Source organism: Hemitrygon akajei, chromosome 3 (genome assembly GCF_048418815.1).
Source record: "Hemitrygon akajei chromosome 3, sHemAka1.3, whole genome shotgun sequence".
Lineage (NCBI taxonomy): Eukaryota > Metazoa > Chordata > Chondrichthyes > Myliobatiformes > Dasyatidae > Hemitrygon > Hemitrygon akajei.
This window is the reverse complement of record NC_133126.1, coordinates 154,176,772-154,196,076: the sequence shown is the minus strand read 5'-3', so window position 1 is coordinate 154,196,076 and position 19,305 is coordinate 154,176,772. Positions and strand designations below refer to the sequence as shown.

The window sequence follows — 19,305 nt, the reverse complement described above, 5'->3', positions numbered from 1 at the left end:
ATTTCATAATGTACCAACATACATTTTCTTATCACAGTTAACAACCTACTTGAATATATTCTGAACTAACAAACTCAGTTCTTCACAAATATCTTCACAAAAATCTCCCAATTTATTTTTGAGGATAAGTTGGAATCCATACCTCTGCCCACTCGTATGAGCCAATGTTGCCAAATGTACTTCCTCCCCAGGAACAAAATAAAATGCTCCGGTTTGGTCGCCATTGCCTCTTCTGAACTTGGGACATTATAGCTTTGATTATTTCAGTAATAGTGGAAGTGCTGCTGGTCCACATTTCTTCTTTGCTGCCATGGTGACTACCAACAATAACATACTTATCTGCAAAAAAAAAGAAATTCACTTTGTTGGTAACTAACAAGGAATTTTTATAAAGGATTTATATAAAATTAAAAAAAACAAGAAATACATGTATTTAACAATCTCACCCCTAAAAAAAGCTCTGTTTCATTTCTACAAAAGTGGATGTCATGAACTGGATTGAGATTTTTTGAGGAAAAGATTAAGATAATTGATGAGAGTAGGGCAGTGAATGTTACTTATGTGGACTTCAGTAAGGAGTTTGACAAGGTCCCCTGTGGTACCCCAATCCAGAAGGTAAAGACACACTGGTCCATGGTGACTTGATAGTTTGAATTCAAAGTTCCTTGGTTGTAGAAAGCAGACAGTAGCGGTGAAAGGATGTTTCTTTGAATGGAAACCTGTGACCAGTGGCATTCCGCTCGGATCAGAGCTGGATCCTAAACCATTTGTACGAAAATAGACCTGGGATGATTAGCAAGTAGTGGAGAACACAAAAATTGGTGGAGTTGTGGACAGTGATGGAGGCTGTCAAAAGATACCAGAGGAAATAATCAAATGGAGACAAAGGCAGAGAAATGGCAGCTGGAGTTTAATCCAGACAAATGTGAGGTGTCACACATTGGGAGGTCAAAAATAAAGGGCAAGTATACAGTAAATGGGAGTACATTTAAAAGCATTGATGTACATCGGTATCTACCAATATGTCTTCCATCCCATCAGGGGTGTAAACACTTTCGAGCATTGATAGACAACCATCAAACATGCCTGTTGAACTAAGCACCAACCCCACCCTCTCTTTGGTAAATCAATCAGTCTGCGCTTTTTCTCCTTGCGTTCTAGTAGAAACTGAAACATGAGGATCCTGTACAGTTGTACAGTGTTGGCCTGAGGAAGTAGATAAACTTCTAAGCAAGTGCTTTGAGTCTGCAGTCTGGTCCATGTTCAAAGACCTAGCTGCCAGCCTAAATCAGTATGTCACCACCATCATGGACTTTATCAGCAAGCATATTGAAGACAATCCACCTATTCCCACATTGGATGAACCAAGAGATTTCAGGGTGCAAATCAGGCAAATCTGATTTTAAAAAGAAATTGAGATATGACCTCCATGAAGCTATTATGGATGTCAAAAGACAATCCTAGTCCAAAATCAAGTTCCAGACCAGCTGTCAATACTGGCAGGGCTTACATGCTATAACAGGATACTAAGTGAATTCAGGCCACACTGCTGACAACAGTGCATCCCTTTCCAATGAGGATAATGCATTTTATGCTCACAATGAACAGAAGGTAATTGGATCATCACTATCCACCCTGGCAGCCTCCACTGCATCTGAACCCACAGACACCATTGCAGACTTATGACCAGTTTGCTGGGGAGTGAACCTGTGGAGAGCAGCTGTCACCAACTGTGCTCTTAGATAAGCTGGCAGGGATATCTGTAGATTGTTTCAAACTCTCCCTGCTTTAATCTGTATTAAGAAAACAACTACTATCCTGCTACCCAAGGAAAAAAATGTTAATATTCCCCAATGACTACCTCCCAGTTGCTGTAACCTTCACGATCATGAAGTGTTTTGAGAGGCAATTCACGGCAAGATTTAATTTTGGCCTCCTAGGCGAACTTGACCCACTGCAACCTGTCCATCACCAAAGCAGATCTACTGCAGACACCCTTTACAAAGGGTGCTGAGACCTGGGACTCAACACCTCCCTTTGTGACTGGCTCCTTGACCTCTTGACAACAAAGTGAAATCAGTAAGGATAGGCAACAACACCCGTGCCACAATTATCCTCAACACTGGGGCCACTCAAGGCTGAGTCCACAGTCCCCTACTCTACTCCTCACATACTCACAAATGTGTAGCCATACTCTGCTCTAACTCCATCTACGACTTTGGAGATGATACCACCATAATGGACCGTATCGCGAAAAATAAGCTGGAGTACAGGTAGGTGATAGTGAACCTTGTGACATGGTGTCATGGCAATGACCTTTCCATTAAGTCAGTGCAATAAAACAGCTGGTTATTGGCTTTAAGAAGTGGGGCTGATGCTCATGCTCCTGTTTACTTGAACGATGCTGAAGTCGAGTGCGTTGAGTGTTTCAAGATCCGACCCTGGTCCAGACATGTTGATGCCTCAGACAAGAAAGCTCTCTAGCACTTCTATTCTCTCAGGAGGCAAATGAAAATCAGCACTTTCCCCTTACCTTCAATGATGTGGCAAAAATTTCTTTCAAGGTCAACAAATTCATTGTGTTATTATAACTGACAAATATTATATATAAATTGTTGCAAACAGACAGGAACGGAGACCTGCCTTTTATTGAAACTTTTTTTTATTAGCAGCCTCATCTCAGTATCTACAATCCTTAAGAACCAGCTGAACAGTGGATACGACAGATTTCTACTCCTACATGTGACTTTTCAAAGTCTTGTATGAATGTATGGTGCATCTGTTGCAACTCATATTGGTTTCAGGGGCTTCTGTACGTGATTTTACCAAGGTTGTAAGTACCACACTTACTCAAAAATGAGTGGATACTTTGAGCTTATTTGCCTCAAAATTCATCCCCAATTAACTTCAGTAGAAGTGATTTGTTTGGAGACACGTTAGAGTGTATAGTTTCTATCCTACAGCACATTCAGTAGTCTTGAGGGGGAATTAATTTTGTCTTTGTTTTATTACATTAAAACAGTATATGAATCCAAGGTTTCTTTCTGGTTTCAAATTGTTGTTCTGTTTCTTCAATGACAGCAATATCTAAATAGCACAGTCTCCAAGGTGGTGTGCCAGGATATGAAAATTTGCAACTACGTCATCACTCTGTGATGGATAAGGTAATCAAACTCCAGGGTCAGGTAGTGTTCCTAAACACAACTGATGATTGATGATGGTCAATGTAGTTTAATAACAGAATCCAATTATTCGGAGTCCTGATGTGGCTGCATGTGGAATATTGTCTACGGATCTGGTCTCCCTACTTAAGGAAGCATATATATTTACACTAGAGGGTGTTTTGTGAATATTCACTGGATTAATTGCAGGGGTAGCCATATCAGGAGAGATTAAACAGACTAGTTTCTCATCATTAGAAGAACAAGACCCCGTTGAAACATTAGATTCTTATGGGCTTCATGATTAAGATGCAGAATTAATGTTCTCCTGGCCATGGCATCTAAAACTATAGGTCTTGGTTTCAAAATTAAGGATTAATTATTGAAGATTGAAATTAGGAAGATTGTCTTCATCTGGAAGGTGATTAATTATTTACCCATGACCACTCTCATTACTCACTCACTCACTCAGTATATACTAAGCAAAGATAAATGTATGTTTAACAATTAAATGAACCAAGAAAAACTGGAATAGCTGTTAGCTTACATGGTAGCAATATTTATGCAGTTGGTCCTGATAAATTTCTAGTTAAGTAAAATCCCAAATATATAGTGGGAATTTAACAAGGGTAGTTCTGTTGGATATCAAGAAGAGGTGAGTAGACTTTCTACTGTTAGAGATGTTCATTGCCTACTGACCAATTGTGTGGTCTGAATGCCATTTACCAGCCCAAGATGGAACATTGTCTATTATTTGTTATCAGTAGGCCCAGACTGCATCATAGTTTAAGAAATAGGGCAACATTGAGCAATCATCAGTCAACCTTCCCACTTCTGAACTTACAGTGTAGAAATGTGACAGGTGGTGAAACGCCTGTAGAGTTGGGACACTGGCGAACTCCAACAGCCACAACTATGCTCCTTGTGTTAGCTATGTATAGTCAAGATGGCACTGACCTGTGATGTCCATCAATATTGTGGCTCAGACTAGGTGTTGTTTTTAGGTTTATATGGATGGTTCTGGAGAATGCTCGAAGAGGTAAGGATCAGGGATGAGGATTTAGAGGTCAGGGGTAGCAAGTGAAGAGTCTGCGCAGGATTTTGAGTCCATGGACAAATGTCATCAATTCCTGAGGTTGGGTGGCAGGCACTGAGGAGACCAGTAATCTCTAGATTGGTGAGTCTCAGTCAAGGGGCGGTGACCATTCAAGTCATCAGGGTCCAGGGTCTGTGCGAGTCCAGAAGACAAAGCTGAAAGGTCAAACCCCGATCAGCGAGTCCTGGGGTCAATACCCAGATGCTGGTGAAGTTCAGGAGAAAAAGCCATAGTCCAAGTACAAAGCACCTCTGAAAGGAGAAAGGAAAGGTAGTGGCCCAAAGGAGTCACAAGGGCATGGGTTACATGCAACACAGGAGTCTAGGCCCGAAAGTCAAACCTGTGATTGGCAAATCCTGAAGTGAAATCCAAAGTAGGAGGACTGATGTCTGTGAGTTTAAGAATCCAGGGCCCAAGGACTGGAAGCTGGAGGCAGCCTGTCCTATGGTTAGAGGCCTGTCTGTGTGAGGGGGTAGGAAAGGGGTTAATTTTGCTGCTGTTGTCTTGTTAATGTTTGCTTGTGTTGATCTTCAGAACATTAAGGCCGCACTATGGTGGTGACAGAGTACGTGGCAACACTTGTGGGCTGCCTCCAGCACATCGTTGGGTGTGTTAGTTGTTAACACAAATGACACACTTCACTGTTTCTACATACATACGATGAGTAAATCTGAATCAGAATATCTCAGGTTTGTGGAAGTTTTCCACTTGATTCCCAAAGAATTCAATTTTACTAGGAAAGTTGATACCAGACATGTTCAGGTTTGCCTGATCTTAAGAGCTGTCATATTCACATCAGTATTCAGCTTTTTGATACAAATTTTGGTCAAGGTTAATATGAGGCTGGCTGCAGATGTGAATAAACTGCTTGTGAGCAAATGTCACTTGATAGTACCACCACCAACATCTTCCTACACTTTCCTGACAATTGACTACAGACTGATGGATGACCATATTGGATTTGTCCAACGCTTTGTGGACATGACCGAGTTGGGCAAATTGAGAGAATGTTGGGCTTTTGGTAATGCCGTAGTTGCCTAATTGTGAAGCCTCTGGCTGAAAATAGCACAAAAGCTTTAATCATATCTTTGGCATTCATATACCGAATTCTGCCATCACTGAGGATGGGGATAGAAAATAGAAGATAGAAAATAGAAATTTACAGCACATTACAGGCCCTTCGGCCCACAATGTTGTGCCGACCATGTAACCTACTCTAGAAACTATCCTGAATTTCCCTAGCACAGAACCCTGTAATTTTCTAAGCTCCATTTCCCTCTCTCAGAGGCTCTTAAAAGACCCAATTGTATCCACTTCCGCCACCGTCACCGGCAGTGCATTCCACACACCCACCACTCTCTGTGTGAGTTACCACTGACAATCCCCATTTCCAAGCACCTTAAAACTATATCCCCTCGTGTTAGCCATTTCAGCCCTGGGAAACAGCCTCTGGCTGTCTTCACTATCAATGCCCCTCATCACCTTGTACACCTCTATCAGGTCACATCTCATCCTCCGTTGCTCCAAGGAGAAAAGGTCAAGTACACTCAACCTATTCTCATTAGGCATGCTCTCCAATCTAGACAATGTCCTTGTAAATCTTCTCTGCATTCTCTCTATCATATCCACATCCTTCCTGTAGTGAGGTGAGCAGAAAAGAACACAGTACTCCAAGTGGGGTCTGACCAAGGTCTGATGTCCTTGAAGCCTTCTCCTTGCAGAAGCTTAATTACCTATGGTGCACATTTTGCAATGAGTGACTGCAGAACTTTGAATTGATCCACTGGACATGAAATCACGGCAGTGTGCCTACCTGTGGTGAAATGCAATGTGTTGCGTCGGTCCACACCACTTCATAGATACCTAGTTTAAATCCCTGCTAGAAATGTCATCTATCATCCTATTAAGATAGAAAGAACCTAAAACACAACTGAAGTTTTCTTCAGTGAGAACAAACTTTGTTTCCACAAAAGCTACTGTGAACACTAACCACTCCTGTCATTGAGAAATTCATCTGTAAGAGATATATTAAAAATGTCATGATCTACCAGGCTTTACTCTTTCCGACAATGCCTGACAAAATCCTAGTCTGACGACTACATTGTTGAACACTCAGTCACGTAGAGACATAGAAAGATACAGTGCAGGCACACTGATACAACCATCTGGCCCACTGGGTCTGCACCACTAACTACGGTAACTGTTTTTTAACACAGACACTCTCCGTACATTGTTATCAACTCATTGTAGAATCTTTCATTAACCTGCAAATTAAGGACAATTTGCAGAGGCCAATTAAACCCAACACATCTTTGGGATATGGGAGGAAACAAGAGAACATTGTCACAGGGTACTAGCATAATGACAGCACCCCAAATCAGGACTGATTGTTATTGGCATCATGAGGCGCTGGTTCTGCTAGCTGTCCCACTGTGCCACTTATAATCTTTCAACTGCACTGAGCAACTTAGTTATGGACATTAAAGTCCCCCACCCAGATTTCTTTCTTGGTCCTTGCTGCTTCCAGTGCTTCTTTGAATATGCTGAAGTAATGATTTATCAGATAATGGATGGCAATCTGTGGTAATCTGTAGGGGTTTTCCTGATTATGCTTAATTTGATGATGTGCGTTCCAGAGCCTACCATGGCTCCAAATCCAAAAAAAAAACTATGGGAGCCTGCATGAGTCCAAGTTGCACACATCTCTTTGTGGAGTATAGTCCCTCTTAAAGCCTTAATCTGCCCTCTTCCATAATTTCTGTTATCTAGTATGTACTAACACAACTTCTTGCTCGTGAATAGAACTTCAAACCTTTGCTGACAATTTCCATCCTGCTCTCACTTGCACCTGCTCCAACTAACTTATCCATTTATTTTAACCATATCTATCTAAAGAGATGGGTTAGTGACCAAAGTCTATTAAAGGGCCAAGGACTCCCAGAGCTATCTCGGCTACACATCTGTCGACCTTGCTTCCTGTAAAGATGTCATTCTATTCTTTCAGAGCCTCTGGCTTTTTTTCCATCTATTCTGGTGATGCCACTTCTCATGCAAATGCTTCCCACTGTCATGACAATACAGTTGGTTTAGTGCTGATATTTGACGAGGATGTCTCCGAATTCACGGAAGGAGTCACAAGCTTCTTCCGGAAGTGCTTCAAGGATGTTGCCCCCCCAAAAATTGGTCAAGGTCCATCCAAACCAGAAACCCTGGATCAACAGTTCCGTGCGAACAGCACTTATTGCACGACACACAGCTGACATTGCCGGTCATCAGCAGGAGCTCAAGAAATGCAGCTATGATCTGTGCAAGGTCATCAAGGCAGTGAAACAACAACACAGGGACAAGATTCAGACACAACTCTCCACCAATAACACAAGCAGCTTATGACAAAGTCTGCACACCATCATAGACCTCAAGGCTAAGCACAGCGGTGATGCCAACATCACTACCTCTCTCCCAGATGAGCTAAATCTTTTTTAGACTCGGTTCGATGTCGCCAACACTGAGCCCCTGAGGAGAGCCGCCGAAGTGACCTGCACCTTGGTCATCTCTGAGGCTGAAGTTCCCAATGAGCGGACAGTCGTAAGGCTGCGGGACTGGACAGCATCCCAGGGTGGGTACTCAGGATGTGCACAGCACAACTGGCATGCATGTTTACAGACTTTTTTTAATCTCTCCCTTTCCTAGTGTAGAGTGGCCTTCTGCTTCAAAACATCTACCATTGTCCCTGTCCCTAAAAAGACCAAGGTAACATGCCCGAACAACTGGCCTCCTGTCACACTCACCTCAATAATAAGCAAATGCTTTGAGAGGCTGGTCAAGGACTACATCTGCAGCATACTGCCACCCACACCAGACCCCCTACAATTCACCTACCGACACAACCAATCGACAGACGACGCAATAGCCACAGCTCTACACACCGTCCTTACACATCAGGAGAAGGAGAATACTAATGTGAGAATGCTGTTCTTGGACTACAGTTCAGCATTCAACACCATAATTCCCTCCAGGCTTGACAAGAAGCTCAGAGACCTCAGCTTGCACCCTGCCTTGTGCAACTGGATCCTGGAGTTCCAGTCAGATCATAGGCAGACCGTATGACCCTCAACACAGGTGTCTCTTAGGACTGTGTCCTAAGCACCCTTCTTTAATCTCTGTATAGTCATGACTGTGTCACCACCCATAGCTCCAAACTGCTAATTAAATTTGTTAACACTACATTGATTGGTCTAATCTCAAATAATAACAAGGCAGCCTGCAGAGAATAAGTCATCATTCTCAGAACTTTCTATAGGGGCACAATTGAGAGCATCCTGACTGGCTGCATCACTGCCTGGTATGGGAACTGTACTTCCCTCAACCATAGACTCTGCAGAGAGTCATGCGGACACCCCAGCGGATCTTCCCACTATTCAGGGCATTTACAGAGACAGGTGTGTAAAAAGGGCCCGAAGGATCATTGGGGGCCCGAGTCACCCCAACCACAAACTATTCCACTGCTACCATCCAGGAAATGGTACTGCAGTATTAAAAGCCAGGACCAACAGGCTCCAGGACAGCTTCAACCAGGCCATCAGACTGATTAATTCACACTGATAGGAACTGTATTTCTATGCTATCTTGACTATCCTGTTGTACATACTATTTATTACCAATTACTATAAACTGCACATTGCACTTTTAGACGGAGGCATAACATAAAGATTTTTACTCCTCGTGTACGTGAAGGATGTAAGTAATAAAGTCACTTCAATTCAATAACTTGGAACAATGGTTTTAGATATCCTTCAACATAGCTGTCTGAAATTTTGCTTATCTGAAACAAAATCTTTCTTGATGCCAAGGAAATGAAGAAACTGCATTTTAAGCTGTGAACAAAGTGAACAACTCTAAATTTACAGGATTTTGCAAAAGTGCCCCCACATACTGTGTATGGCTGAAGTCCTCAAATTCTTGCAGGCATTGAGCCATATCTTCTCTCCCTTTTTGCAAGGAAATAAGTCATTTTATGATTTGCTCTGCTTGATGACCTGGCTGTAATCTACAGCAAGCAATAACAGTACTTGTAGATCAAAGCTATCAACCTACACTCATCCAGTAAAGCAGAGTAATGTGACAGAAACACCCATCAACTGGTTTTCGGTATATCAACTGTGACTGCTTCCGAAAAGTAATCTATTGGATATCATTCACTTAGTGATGTCTTTAGGATATAAAGGGTGCTATTTAAATGCACATTTTCTTCTCCCCTAATACATTAAATGTCTGTTTAACATGTATATCATGTTTATCAAAATCTATCAGGGTGAGAAAGGGTAGTGGTGATATGTCTTGATGCAAATAATGTAAGATTGTGGAGACAACAGATGAAGTAATCACAAAACAGAGAAGCTGAGTAATACAAGTTCATCCCCCATCATTGCAGCTGCCCTTTTTAATTATTCCTGAAATTCCACTCCATGGACTTCAGCTGCTTATATTGTACCTTTAACACAAGTGATTGAGGACACATTTCTAACTTAGTGATTAATAATACTCAAGACAATAACAATCAAGCATATCATCATTACATAATCCAACTCAATTTCTACAAAATACTGAACGTTATTGTTTTACTGCCAGTACTTTGACCTTCATTCTAAAAAAAACTCATTAGCATGCTGCTTAACACACTAAATCGCAAAGCCCATTTAAAACACACCAAATGATCCTGAATGCTAAGTAGTTTCATCCTGACAGTGTGAACATTTTATTAGCTTCAGCAATGTACTACACTCAGAATAAAACAAGGCCCCTGCAGATCTATTATCTTCATAACTCTTATCAATTTTTAGCCTTTCAGATTTCCCTTTTATACAGCAGATCAAATCATCTTGAAGTTGCCATTTTTAGCATTTCATCTAAAACAATCCATCGGTAAAAAATATAACTAATATTAACAATGTCTGAATTAAACATCAACTATATAATTATGCAATTAATTTTTTACCCATTATTCAAATGTGTATATTATATTCCAAATTAGTTTGCAGTAGTTACACTTAAACTTTATTTTAATGAAAGCCAATTATAAAATAAGCTCATCACACTTTCACTGTTGATGCTTCAGGTGTTTTAGATATCTTATGATTAGGAGTATTAAACTAATAAGGCGATTTCTTTCAAACAGCATCTAAGATAGAGATATAAACAATAAACCAATTTAGTGCAGTTTAAGATGATTTTTCCCCAAAATTAAAATAGGATGTATTTAACATGGAAGATTGGGCTTCAGCAAGGTGAAACTTCAATTAAATTTTCTGGCAATGGCATGGTTCAAGGCATCAATAGAAACTTTGTGAATGAGATTTATGCCATACTGTATTTAAACAACAGATGGTGAGGAATGAAGCAGTACGAGATTAACACCTTATTTTCAAAAGAACAAATGGAAACACAGAATATCTTGTGCAGTGGGTTGTTAGGATGCTGAGTGGTGAAAGGTTCAAGTCCCAGAAAGAGTGGATAATGAGAGGCAAATAAAATACTTCTTAAAGAAACGTGCAACTATATTGGACAACACATTTCTTCACCAAGTTCCAGCAACCAAAAGAGCAGATTCCTGTTTTACAAAATTTTATAATACACTCAATATTCTCTTGAGTTGGTTTGAAAGCAGAATAGCCCTTGAATTATGGTTCTCAAGCTGACTACTTATGTAGATGTAATGCTTATGCTAGTTTACTGAAATAAATGAATGGTCTCCAGATTGCTGTTCCGGATGACTTGGAAGAAACAGTCCTCATGTGCATCATTTTCATTTTTGCAATGCTTTTCTTATGTGGCCAAATTAAATTTAATGCTTGAATCCTGACAAGATTGTCAGGGGAATTTGAGGGGAAGGACAACCTGCCAGAAGAGGAAGAAGAAAGTTGTATTTCAGCTGGAGGCTATATCAATCAGAGAAATTAGAAAAAAAAAGCTAATCAGTATCCTCACTGGAATGTCCCCACATGCTCCTGTTACAGTTCTAACCACACAGCCAGCAAGAACTGCTTTGCTGATAGCCATTAAGATCTCAGCATCTCTTAAATTCTATCACTCAACCTGGCCCAAATTGGAACTAGAGGTATCTGCAAAATGTCAGTGTGTCAGACATTATTGCCTAAGGAAGGTCACAAACAGCTATTCCAAGAGAAATGATGACATAAAATTTTCCCTTACCCTAACAAAGCAGGCAGAATGAACAGACAACTATTTTTATGGATTGCAGATTTCCAAATGTTGCACATGCCATTGTATGCACATTAGGTGACATGAAACAGGTTCCAACTAATGACTATTTGATCAAATCATGACTCTTTTCTCCTATTCTTTGTGCTAACTTAAACACTTAATTCAAACATTTACACACATATATCTTAGTATGAAGCCAGTTATACACAACCACAACGTAAGGGTTTTCTGCTTGGTTATTATAAAAATCGGAAAGCTCTTTGGAATTTAAAAACTGGAATGGAGCTTTATAGAATAAGGGCCTCTCACACAGTTCATTACTTGCCAAAGGCACAATGCCCAGCCAGCCTGGAATAAGCATAAGTCTGGCTAAAGTTGCGCCTGATAAGAATCTGAGAGAGGACCCTCATGGGCAGTTTGTGAGTAAACTAACAACCTGCATGCAGCTGATAAGGAAAATAATGAGTTTGCATGTTTAGAACCCAAACTAGAAGGACCATCTCCTGAGCTTCTGTTTTTTTTTGTGACTGGAATAGTGACGGGATTGAAGTAATTTATTATTGAACTGAATAATAAAGAACAGAAGACTAGAAGGAAGAAGGGAGAAGAAGACAGGCTGAACCATTCTTATGATAAAGTGGCTCAAAGGCTTGAGGCCTCTGAGTCTCCTGCATATGTCAGGCACAAACAGGTTGCAATTTGACCTCAAAATACCACTACATTTGCATGCTTGTGATGAAAGACTCGACAACATCGTATCTTTATTTCTGCAACATCACTGGACTCATGACTAAATCTGGTGCCAGAATCATGACATGCTAAAGACAGGGGGCCAATAGTAAGTGGTAAATTGGATCCAAAGTTGGTTCCAAGGCAGAAACCAGAGGGTAATGATTGATGGGTGTTTCTATGACTGGGAGACTGCTCCAGTAACATTCCACAGTACTCATTAATAGGTCCCTTGCTCTTTATAACACGTTGTTATGATTTGGACTTAGATGAAGGGGAAAAATAAATATGTTTACACACGAAACAAAAATTACTCATGCAGTTGATATGAAGAATGATTTAGAATGCAAAGAGATAAAAATAGATTGGCCAGCTAGACAGAGAAGTGGTAAGGAATTTAATCCAGACAAGTATGATACAAAGGAAATATACATTACTATAAAAATGAAATCATTGAGTTACGTGATGGGACAAAGGGACATTGAATTTCACATCCACAAACACTTACAAGTTCATAATGCTCTTAAAAAATCTCAGCTTTCTTTTATTAGCTGAGGTACAGAATATACGAACAGAGAGACAGGGTAGGACTGTCCACAGCACTACTGATAGTTAGGGTTCTGTGTACAGTTCCAGTTACCATGTTACAGGAAACCTGCAAAAGCACTGGAGAGGGAGAAGATTTACAAGGGAAAACTGGATAACCTGAAGCAGTTTCTAGAGATGTGCAATAAGTCAAGGAATAGTGGAATAGTAAAGATAAAATCAAATCTGGTTAAAAGGGCACATAGGATGCTTCCCTTCACAGAATGTGGCAAATGCAAGAGATTATACAAATACGGTTTTAATTAGGCCACTGCGTGACAGGAAAATGCAATTGCAATGAGTGTTTAATAAATTTCAAGATGCTGCCAAGACTGGAGTATTTTATCGATGAGGAAAGATTACAATATGCTCTCGCTGTATCCTTTAGTTCAGAGGAGCCTGAAAGAAGATTTAACTGAGGTGTATAAAATTATGACGGGCCTAAGTAAAGGGAAAATGTCTAATTCCCTTAAAAGAGGTGCCTAAAACAGTGGGACAAAGTTTGATTAGGGAAGATAGTAGAAGGATTAAAGTGAAGATGACAAAATACTTCTATCACTCATAGAATAGTGCAAAACTGGAACACAGTGCACTAAAGGTAATGACAAAAACACTAATCACATTTGAAAGTACTTAGCCGAGTGCATGAATGACAAGCTGTGAACTACAGGGTTATGGAACTACACTGGAACGCAGAAGTTGACTGTGTAGATTTTTGTAATGGATGACAATAGGTCAAATGAGCATCACCAGTACTGCAAATTGTCTAGGTTTCTATAAAATTTTCATCATACTTTCCCATGTACAAGTAAATCTGAAGTGATTAGATTTTGATTTTGTCATTGAGAGAAGAAAAAAATCACAATAGCACTCAAATAAGGAACTGAGAAGTCTTCTAATAATAATATTTTGTTACTATCTTAAAATGTATTTCTGGAAATAAAGCAGACACGCTTATTTTCAAGGTATAGCTTATGTATAAACTAAGATATTAACATTTTAACCATAGCATCTTCATGTGAAATTCATTCATGCACCTCATAAACCTTCTTACAGATAACTAATAAACTTTTTGAAGCCAATAGCAAACAAATTTTTAAAAATTCCATTTTGCTGATTAGCAGGCATAACTATCAAGAAAGTTAGCTTAAAAATGATCCAATATGCAAGTAAGTGTTTAAAAACAATATTGATTACATGAGTTTAAAATGACATTAATAAAGAAATACAAATATCTGAACAAAATAGTGCATTGAATTAGAAAATCTGTCATGACAAGCTGCTAAAAAGATTTTTGACCTAATAAATCAGTAGCTCACACATGAAGCATGCGTTTATCAGTGGTTGTTTGCAAAAGGTTTACTCAGCCCATTTGGTGGACCATATAATAGATGGGAATGAAATATGAAAGTAACAGAAGGGCCCAATTTTGCTGTTTGTCAGTAACTTAATTAGAATTTATTTCAGTGCCATATTGTTCCAATGGATATGTAAAGTAAGGTGTGTTATAACTAATGTAAAAACAACATTTTACAGGCAAAATTTCATTTGCACTGAATTTACAATGTTGTCTTTTGAAATAGATTTCTCATCTACTGCATGAATTTTTTATTCTGCAGCAATTTCATATTCTGGCAAGTGCTTTATGCAGGTTCAGTTCAATCAACACCCTGGTGTTTTTCATGATATGAACATGATCTTGAAAGAGGAAGGTACATTAAAATTGAGAATATTCTATTCTAAAATCTATTTGATGAAATTGCATGAATCATTCTAAATGTCTTTCTCTTTCAACCAGATAAAAAGAGGAAAAGGAAAGTCGAAGATCTGTAAGCAGCAATTGTAAGATAATTTTTCCTCAAAAAATTCTAAGCCTTTATTCACTACCTTCATTTATATAGCTGAACAGAAAGAACGTCTTTGTAATGAAACATAACAAATTGCAAGATATTGGATTGTTAGAGAAAAGTAAGACTAGAAGAACAACACTAGACCTCTAGCAGTACACTAAGGCATGGTAAAAAGGAGACTGAGGGGTCTGGGATTAAAAGAAAAGTCACCACCCATTGGACACTTCAGAGAAGTTTGAATGGGAGAAGTCAGGAGGACCATCGTCCTGGTGCAAGTCGATGGGACTGTGCAGAAAACGAGGTCAGCATGGACTAGAGAGCTGAAGGGCCTGTTTCTGTGCTGTGGTGCTCTGTGATTCAATGGCTTGAGGAGAAGAATAAATCAGGGATGAAGGATGCATGTAATAATATTATAACTCGCATGAGAATAAGCAAACATGACAGTTTCGATGACAAAAATGGAATACATTGAAGTTTGTTCTAGATTTTTTTTCAATAAAAAGAATAATGAACAGTTTCATTTAGAACTGGAATGGTAAAATGAGTCAATATTAGTTCATTGCCTTGTAATAAAGAAGTTCCAGGGAAAAGTAATTATAATATCTTAGAATTCTGAAACAAAAGTCTGAACTCTGAATAAAGTAAAGACAAGCAAGTTAACCTGTTAGTTTCATAAAATTACTTAAGCTATGTAATGATAAGTGAGCAACATCTAGTAATTAAAGAAATAACTCAATGTGCAATTAAAAATAAAAATTCTGCAGATAAAATTCTCCATGAGGCTCTCAAAAAAATTAATATTGTGTTAGTTTTAGGGAAGTAGGTGGATGTAAAAGGAGGGTGGGAAGATGGGAGTACACAAGACATCTTCAAAGGAGCAGTGTCTCAGAAAGGCAGCATCTATTATTGAGGACCTCCAGCACCCAGGGCATGCCCTTTTCTCACTGTTACCATCAGGTAGGAGATACAGAAGCCTGAAGGCACACACTCAGTGATTCAGGAACAGCTTCTTCCCCTTTGCCATCCAATTCCTTAATGGACATCGAACCCGTGAACACTACCTTACTTTTTAAATATGTAGTATTTGATTTTGCACAATTTTAATCTATTCAGTATACATATACTGTAACTGATCGAATGATTTTTTTTCTTCTTCTATATTATGTATTGCATTGAACTGCAGCTGCTAAGTTAACAAATTTCATGACACATGCCGGTGATAATTTAGCTGATTCTGATGCTAATTCTGATGCTTAGAATTCTAAAAGCACAAGAACAGGTTCAGCAAAATGGGAAAGAACATGAGAGGTGAAATATTATTTATTTATTGAGATATAACACAAAATAGGCCCTTCTGGCCCCTCAAACCACACTGCCCAGCAACACCCGATTTAATCGTAGTCTAATCACAGGACAATTTACAATGACCAATTAACCTACCAAGTGGTACACCTTTGGCCTGTGGGAGGAAACCGAAGGGCCCGAAGGAAACCCATGCAGTTAAGGGGAGAACATACAAGCTCTTTACAGACAGCAATGAGAAATGAACCTGAGTCACTGGTACTGTAAAGTGTTGTGCTAACCACAACGCTACTTTGCCGCCCATACCATGTCTCCAAATATGACGTGGAGGGATATTAAATAGTCCACTTTCAAAGAAAAGGAAAAAAACTATAGTATATTTTAAAAATGGGAAACTTTGATAAAGTTTGAAAAAAGATAAAAATAATATATAAGGAAAGGTAAGAAAGGAGATATTGTTATTCTGAAGGACTAAGGTGTGTTTGCAAACAAATTCAAGAAAGTTAATATGCTGCTTGAAAAGCAATTATTGTCAACTTTTACTGCAAAAGACCTGTAGTATGGTAGTATAAAAGGTCAAAGTTCATCTCCACAATACAGTACTTGCTGCTGAGTTACTGCAAGTACCCACTGGGTTCTACAATGATGCCTGACAAGTAATTGCACAACTCCACAGTGAACTGCACTGATCTTGACATTGATAGAGGCATTAACACCAATGCAGCTTACGTCCAATGCAATTGCACAGTTCAGACAGATCATGATGTCAATTTCCACACATCACTGATTTGTTTGTCAGATTTGTCAAGCTGGACCTTGACCTTGTAGCTAATGCCACATCTTATCCTTTTAGGCAAGGAGAAATACTTGCAACATCTTGCAGTCTGCCATCTACTGTTGTACAAAGGAGGTTACAAACTAAATTTCATTCTTTCTTACCAGAGAGCCACAGACTGAGCAAGTATGTGAAGCCCCAAAGATTTTGAATTTGCATTTAAACTGGGAGGCCTTCATTTATCCCAAGCACTTTGTTGTTCTGGTTGACAGTTTATTAACAGCAATCAAGGAGAGAACATAAAGAAGAGTGTAAAATGAGGGAAGAGAGGGAAACAGAACACAAACAAAGCACTCTAACAGCTATGAAATAAGGAGCTGTAAGAAATGCCCAGCAGATCTGAACATACTGATCGAGAGAAAAAAAACTATAGAGATAGCCGTAGAGGCCAGTTCTGATACAGAAAACCCAAGTTATCTGAAGTTGTAGAAGTCCTGTGAGCTGTAGCCAAGTGGAAGATGAAATGCTGCTAGTTATGCTTACAAAAAGCGACATTATTACAGTCCAGGAGGCCACAGCCAGATAAGCCAGAATGGGAGGGATATAGGAGCAGAATTAAGCTATTTGGCCCAAGGAATCTGCTCTACCATTTCATCATGGCTGATCCAATTTTCCTCTCAGCCCCACTTCTGTCTTCTCCACGTATTCCTTCATGACCTGACCAATCAAGAATCTATCAACCTCTGCCTTAAATATACATAAAGACTTGGCCTCCAGAACTGCCTGTGGCAAAGAATTCCACAGATTCACCACTCTCTGTATAAAGAAATTCCTCCTCATCTCCGTTCTAAAAGGACACCCCTTTATTCTGAGGCTGTGTCCTCTGGTCTTAGACTCTCTCAATCATAGGAACCATCCTTTCCACATCCACTCCTTCAAGGTCTTTCACCATTTGAGAGGTTTCAATGAGTTCACCCTTATTCTTCTGAACTCTAGTGAATTTAGAGCCATTAAACACTCTTCATACGACAAGCCATTCAATCCTGGATTCATTTTTCTGAATCTCCAGTTTCAGCACATCCATCTAGGATAAAGGCCCAGACCTGCTCACAATACTTCAAGTCAGCCCTCAACAGTACTTTACAAAGTTTCAGCATTACATTCTTGCTTTTATCTTCCAGTCCTCTTGAAATTAATGCTAACATTGCATTTGCTTTCCTCACCACGCACTCAGTCTGCAGACTGTCCAACAATAGAATTTTATAACTGTAATGACATGTCCAAAAGCAGGTAGTGATTAATGGTTTTTGAGAGACAGGAACATGGTAAATGTCTGTGTGAGGAGTGGCGCAGCACACAATCCTTCGTTCCACACCTTGTAAGGCATGAAAGTGCCCGACGCTGGCCTCTCAGGCCCGAACTGATCATCATCATCATCAATCTGGTAAAATGACCAAGGTTTTAAACTAGTGGCTTAGTTGATAGAACACAACATTTGTAAAATTATTGAACATGGCCATTTATGAAAGTTTCAAATTCATATTTATTTATCACATGCACAACACATCCGCTGGGGGCAGCCTGCAAGTGTTGACAACCATTCTGGTGCCTAGACAGATACCCATAATTTTCAGCAGAAAAACACAAACACAATAACAATGAAATAAGACAACAGCAAAACAGGCCCCTTTCCCACACTCTCAACCTTCTTCCAGGACTGCATTCAGACCCTAAAACTGACTATCACAGCTATATCCTTGTACTGCTATCACACTGCATATTTGAAGGGCCTTCTTGAGACGCATGACCTCATCTCTTACTTTGTATCTCATCCTCTTCATCATCCTGATTAGAAATGGCAATGCTGGATCCGGTAGTCTGTTAAGGTTTTCTTGAATTTCTTCCCAGTCAAACCAAATAAACAGCTACCAGCAATTTCCACTTACGAAATGAGTTCTGGATTTGGGTATTGCAGGAGTGAGGGGTATAAAATGTGCTCCCTTGCTCAGATGACAAGCAAATAATAAACACAGTTAACATTAGCAGGTGGCAGTAATCATATAAATGAACAGACAAGAGGTTCTGCAGATATTGTAAATCTTGAGGTTCATCATGAAGGGTCTTGGCCTGAAAGTCGACTGTTTATTTCCATCCATTGATGCTGCCTAACCTGCTGAACAAAGAGCCCTAAGCTGACATATCTGGAAGCAGGCACACGTTTTTTAATGGGTGATCTAATTTAGCTTTCAATAACTTTTATTTAAATTATATGGACACTTTCAGTTCCTGGTCTCCTCAAAGGAATGCAATGAAGATTTATTGAACAAATTTATTATGATGAGGAAATTGTCCTATGAAATGTCATTGAGTAGATCAGGCTCAAGTTCAAGCAGATTGGGGAAAAAGGGGGTGATATAATATACATTTATTTGTGATTTAACAATGTAAGCACTGAAAGAATGGCTTCCTATATGTTGGGGTCAAAGTCTGAAACTAAGGTCCCAATGAAGGGTCTCGGGCCAAAATGTCAACTGCTTACTCTTCTCCATAGATGCTGCCTGGCCTGCTGAGTTCCTCCAGCATTTT

The 19,305-nt window shown here is 39.5% G+C and overlaps 1 protein-coding gene across 7 annotated transcripts in view; it reads right to left on the bottom strand.

The window, feature by feature from the left end:
• Window positions 1–19,305, bottom strand: part of LOC140725527 (inactive N-acetylated-alpha-linked acidic dipeptidase-like protein 2) — a 965,400-nt gene that overhangs the window by 265,072 nt on the left and 681,023 nt on the right. For all 7 annotated transcript variants that reach the window (XM_073041096.1, XM_073041095.1, XM_073041098.1 and 4 more), the window contains one exon: window positions 143–339. In XM_073041096.1, the coding sequence (XP_072897197.1) occupies window positions 143–339 (197 nt within the window). The remainder of the gene's footprint in view (window positions 1–142; window positions 340–19,305) is intronic.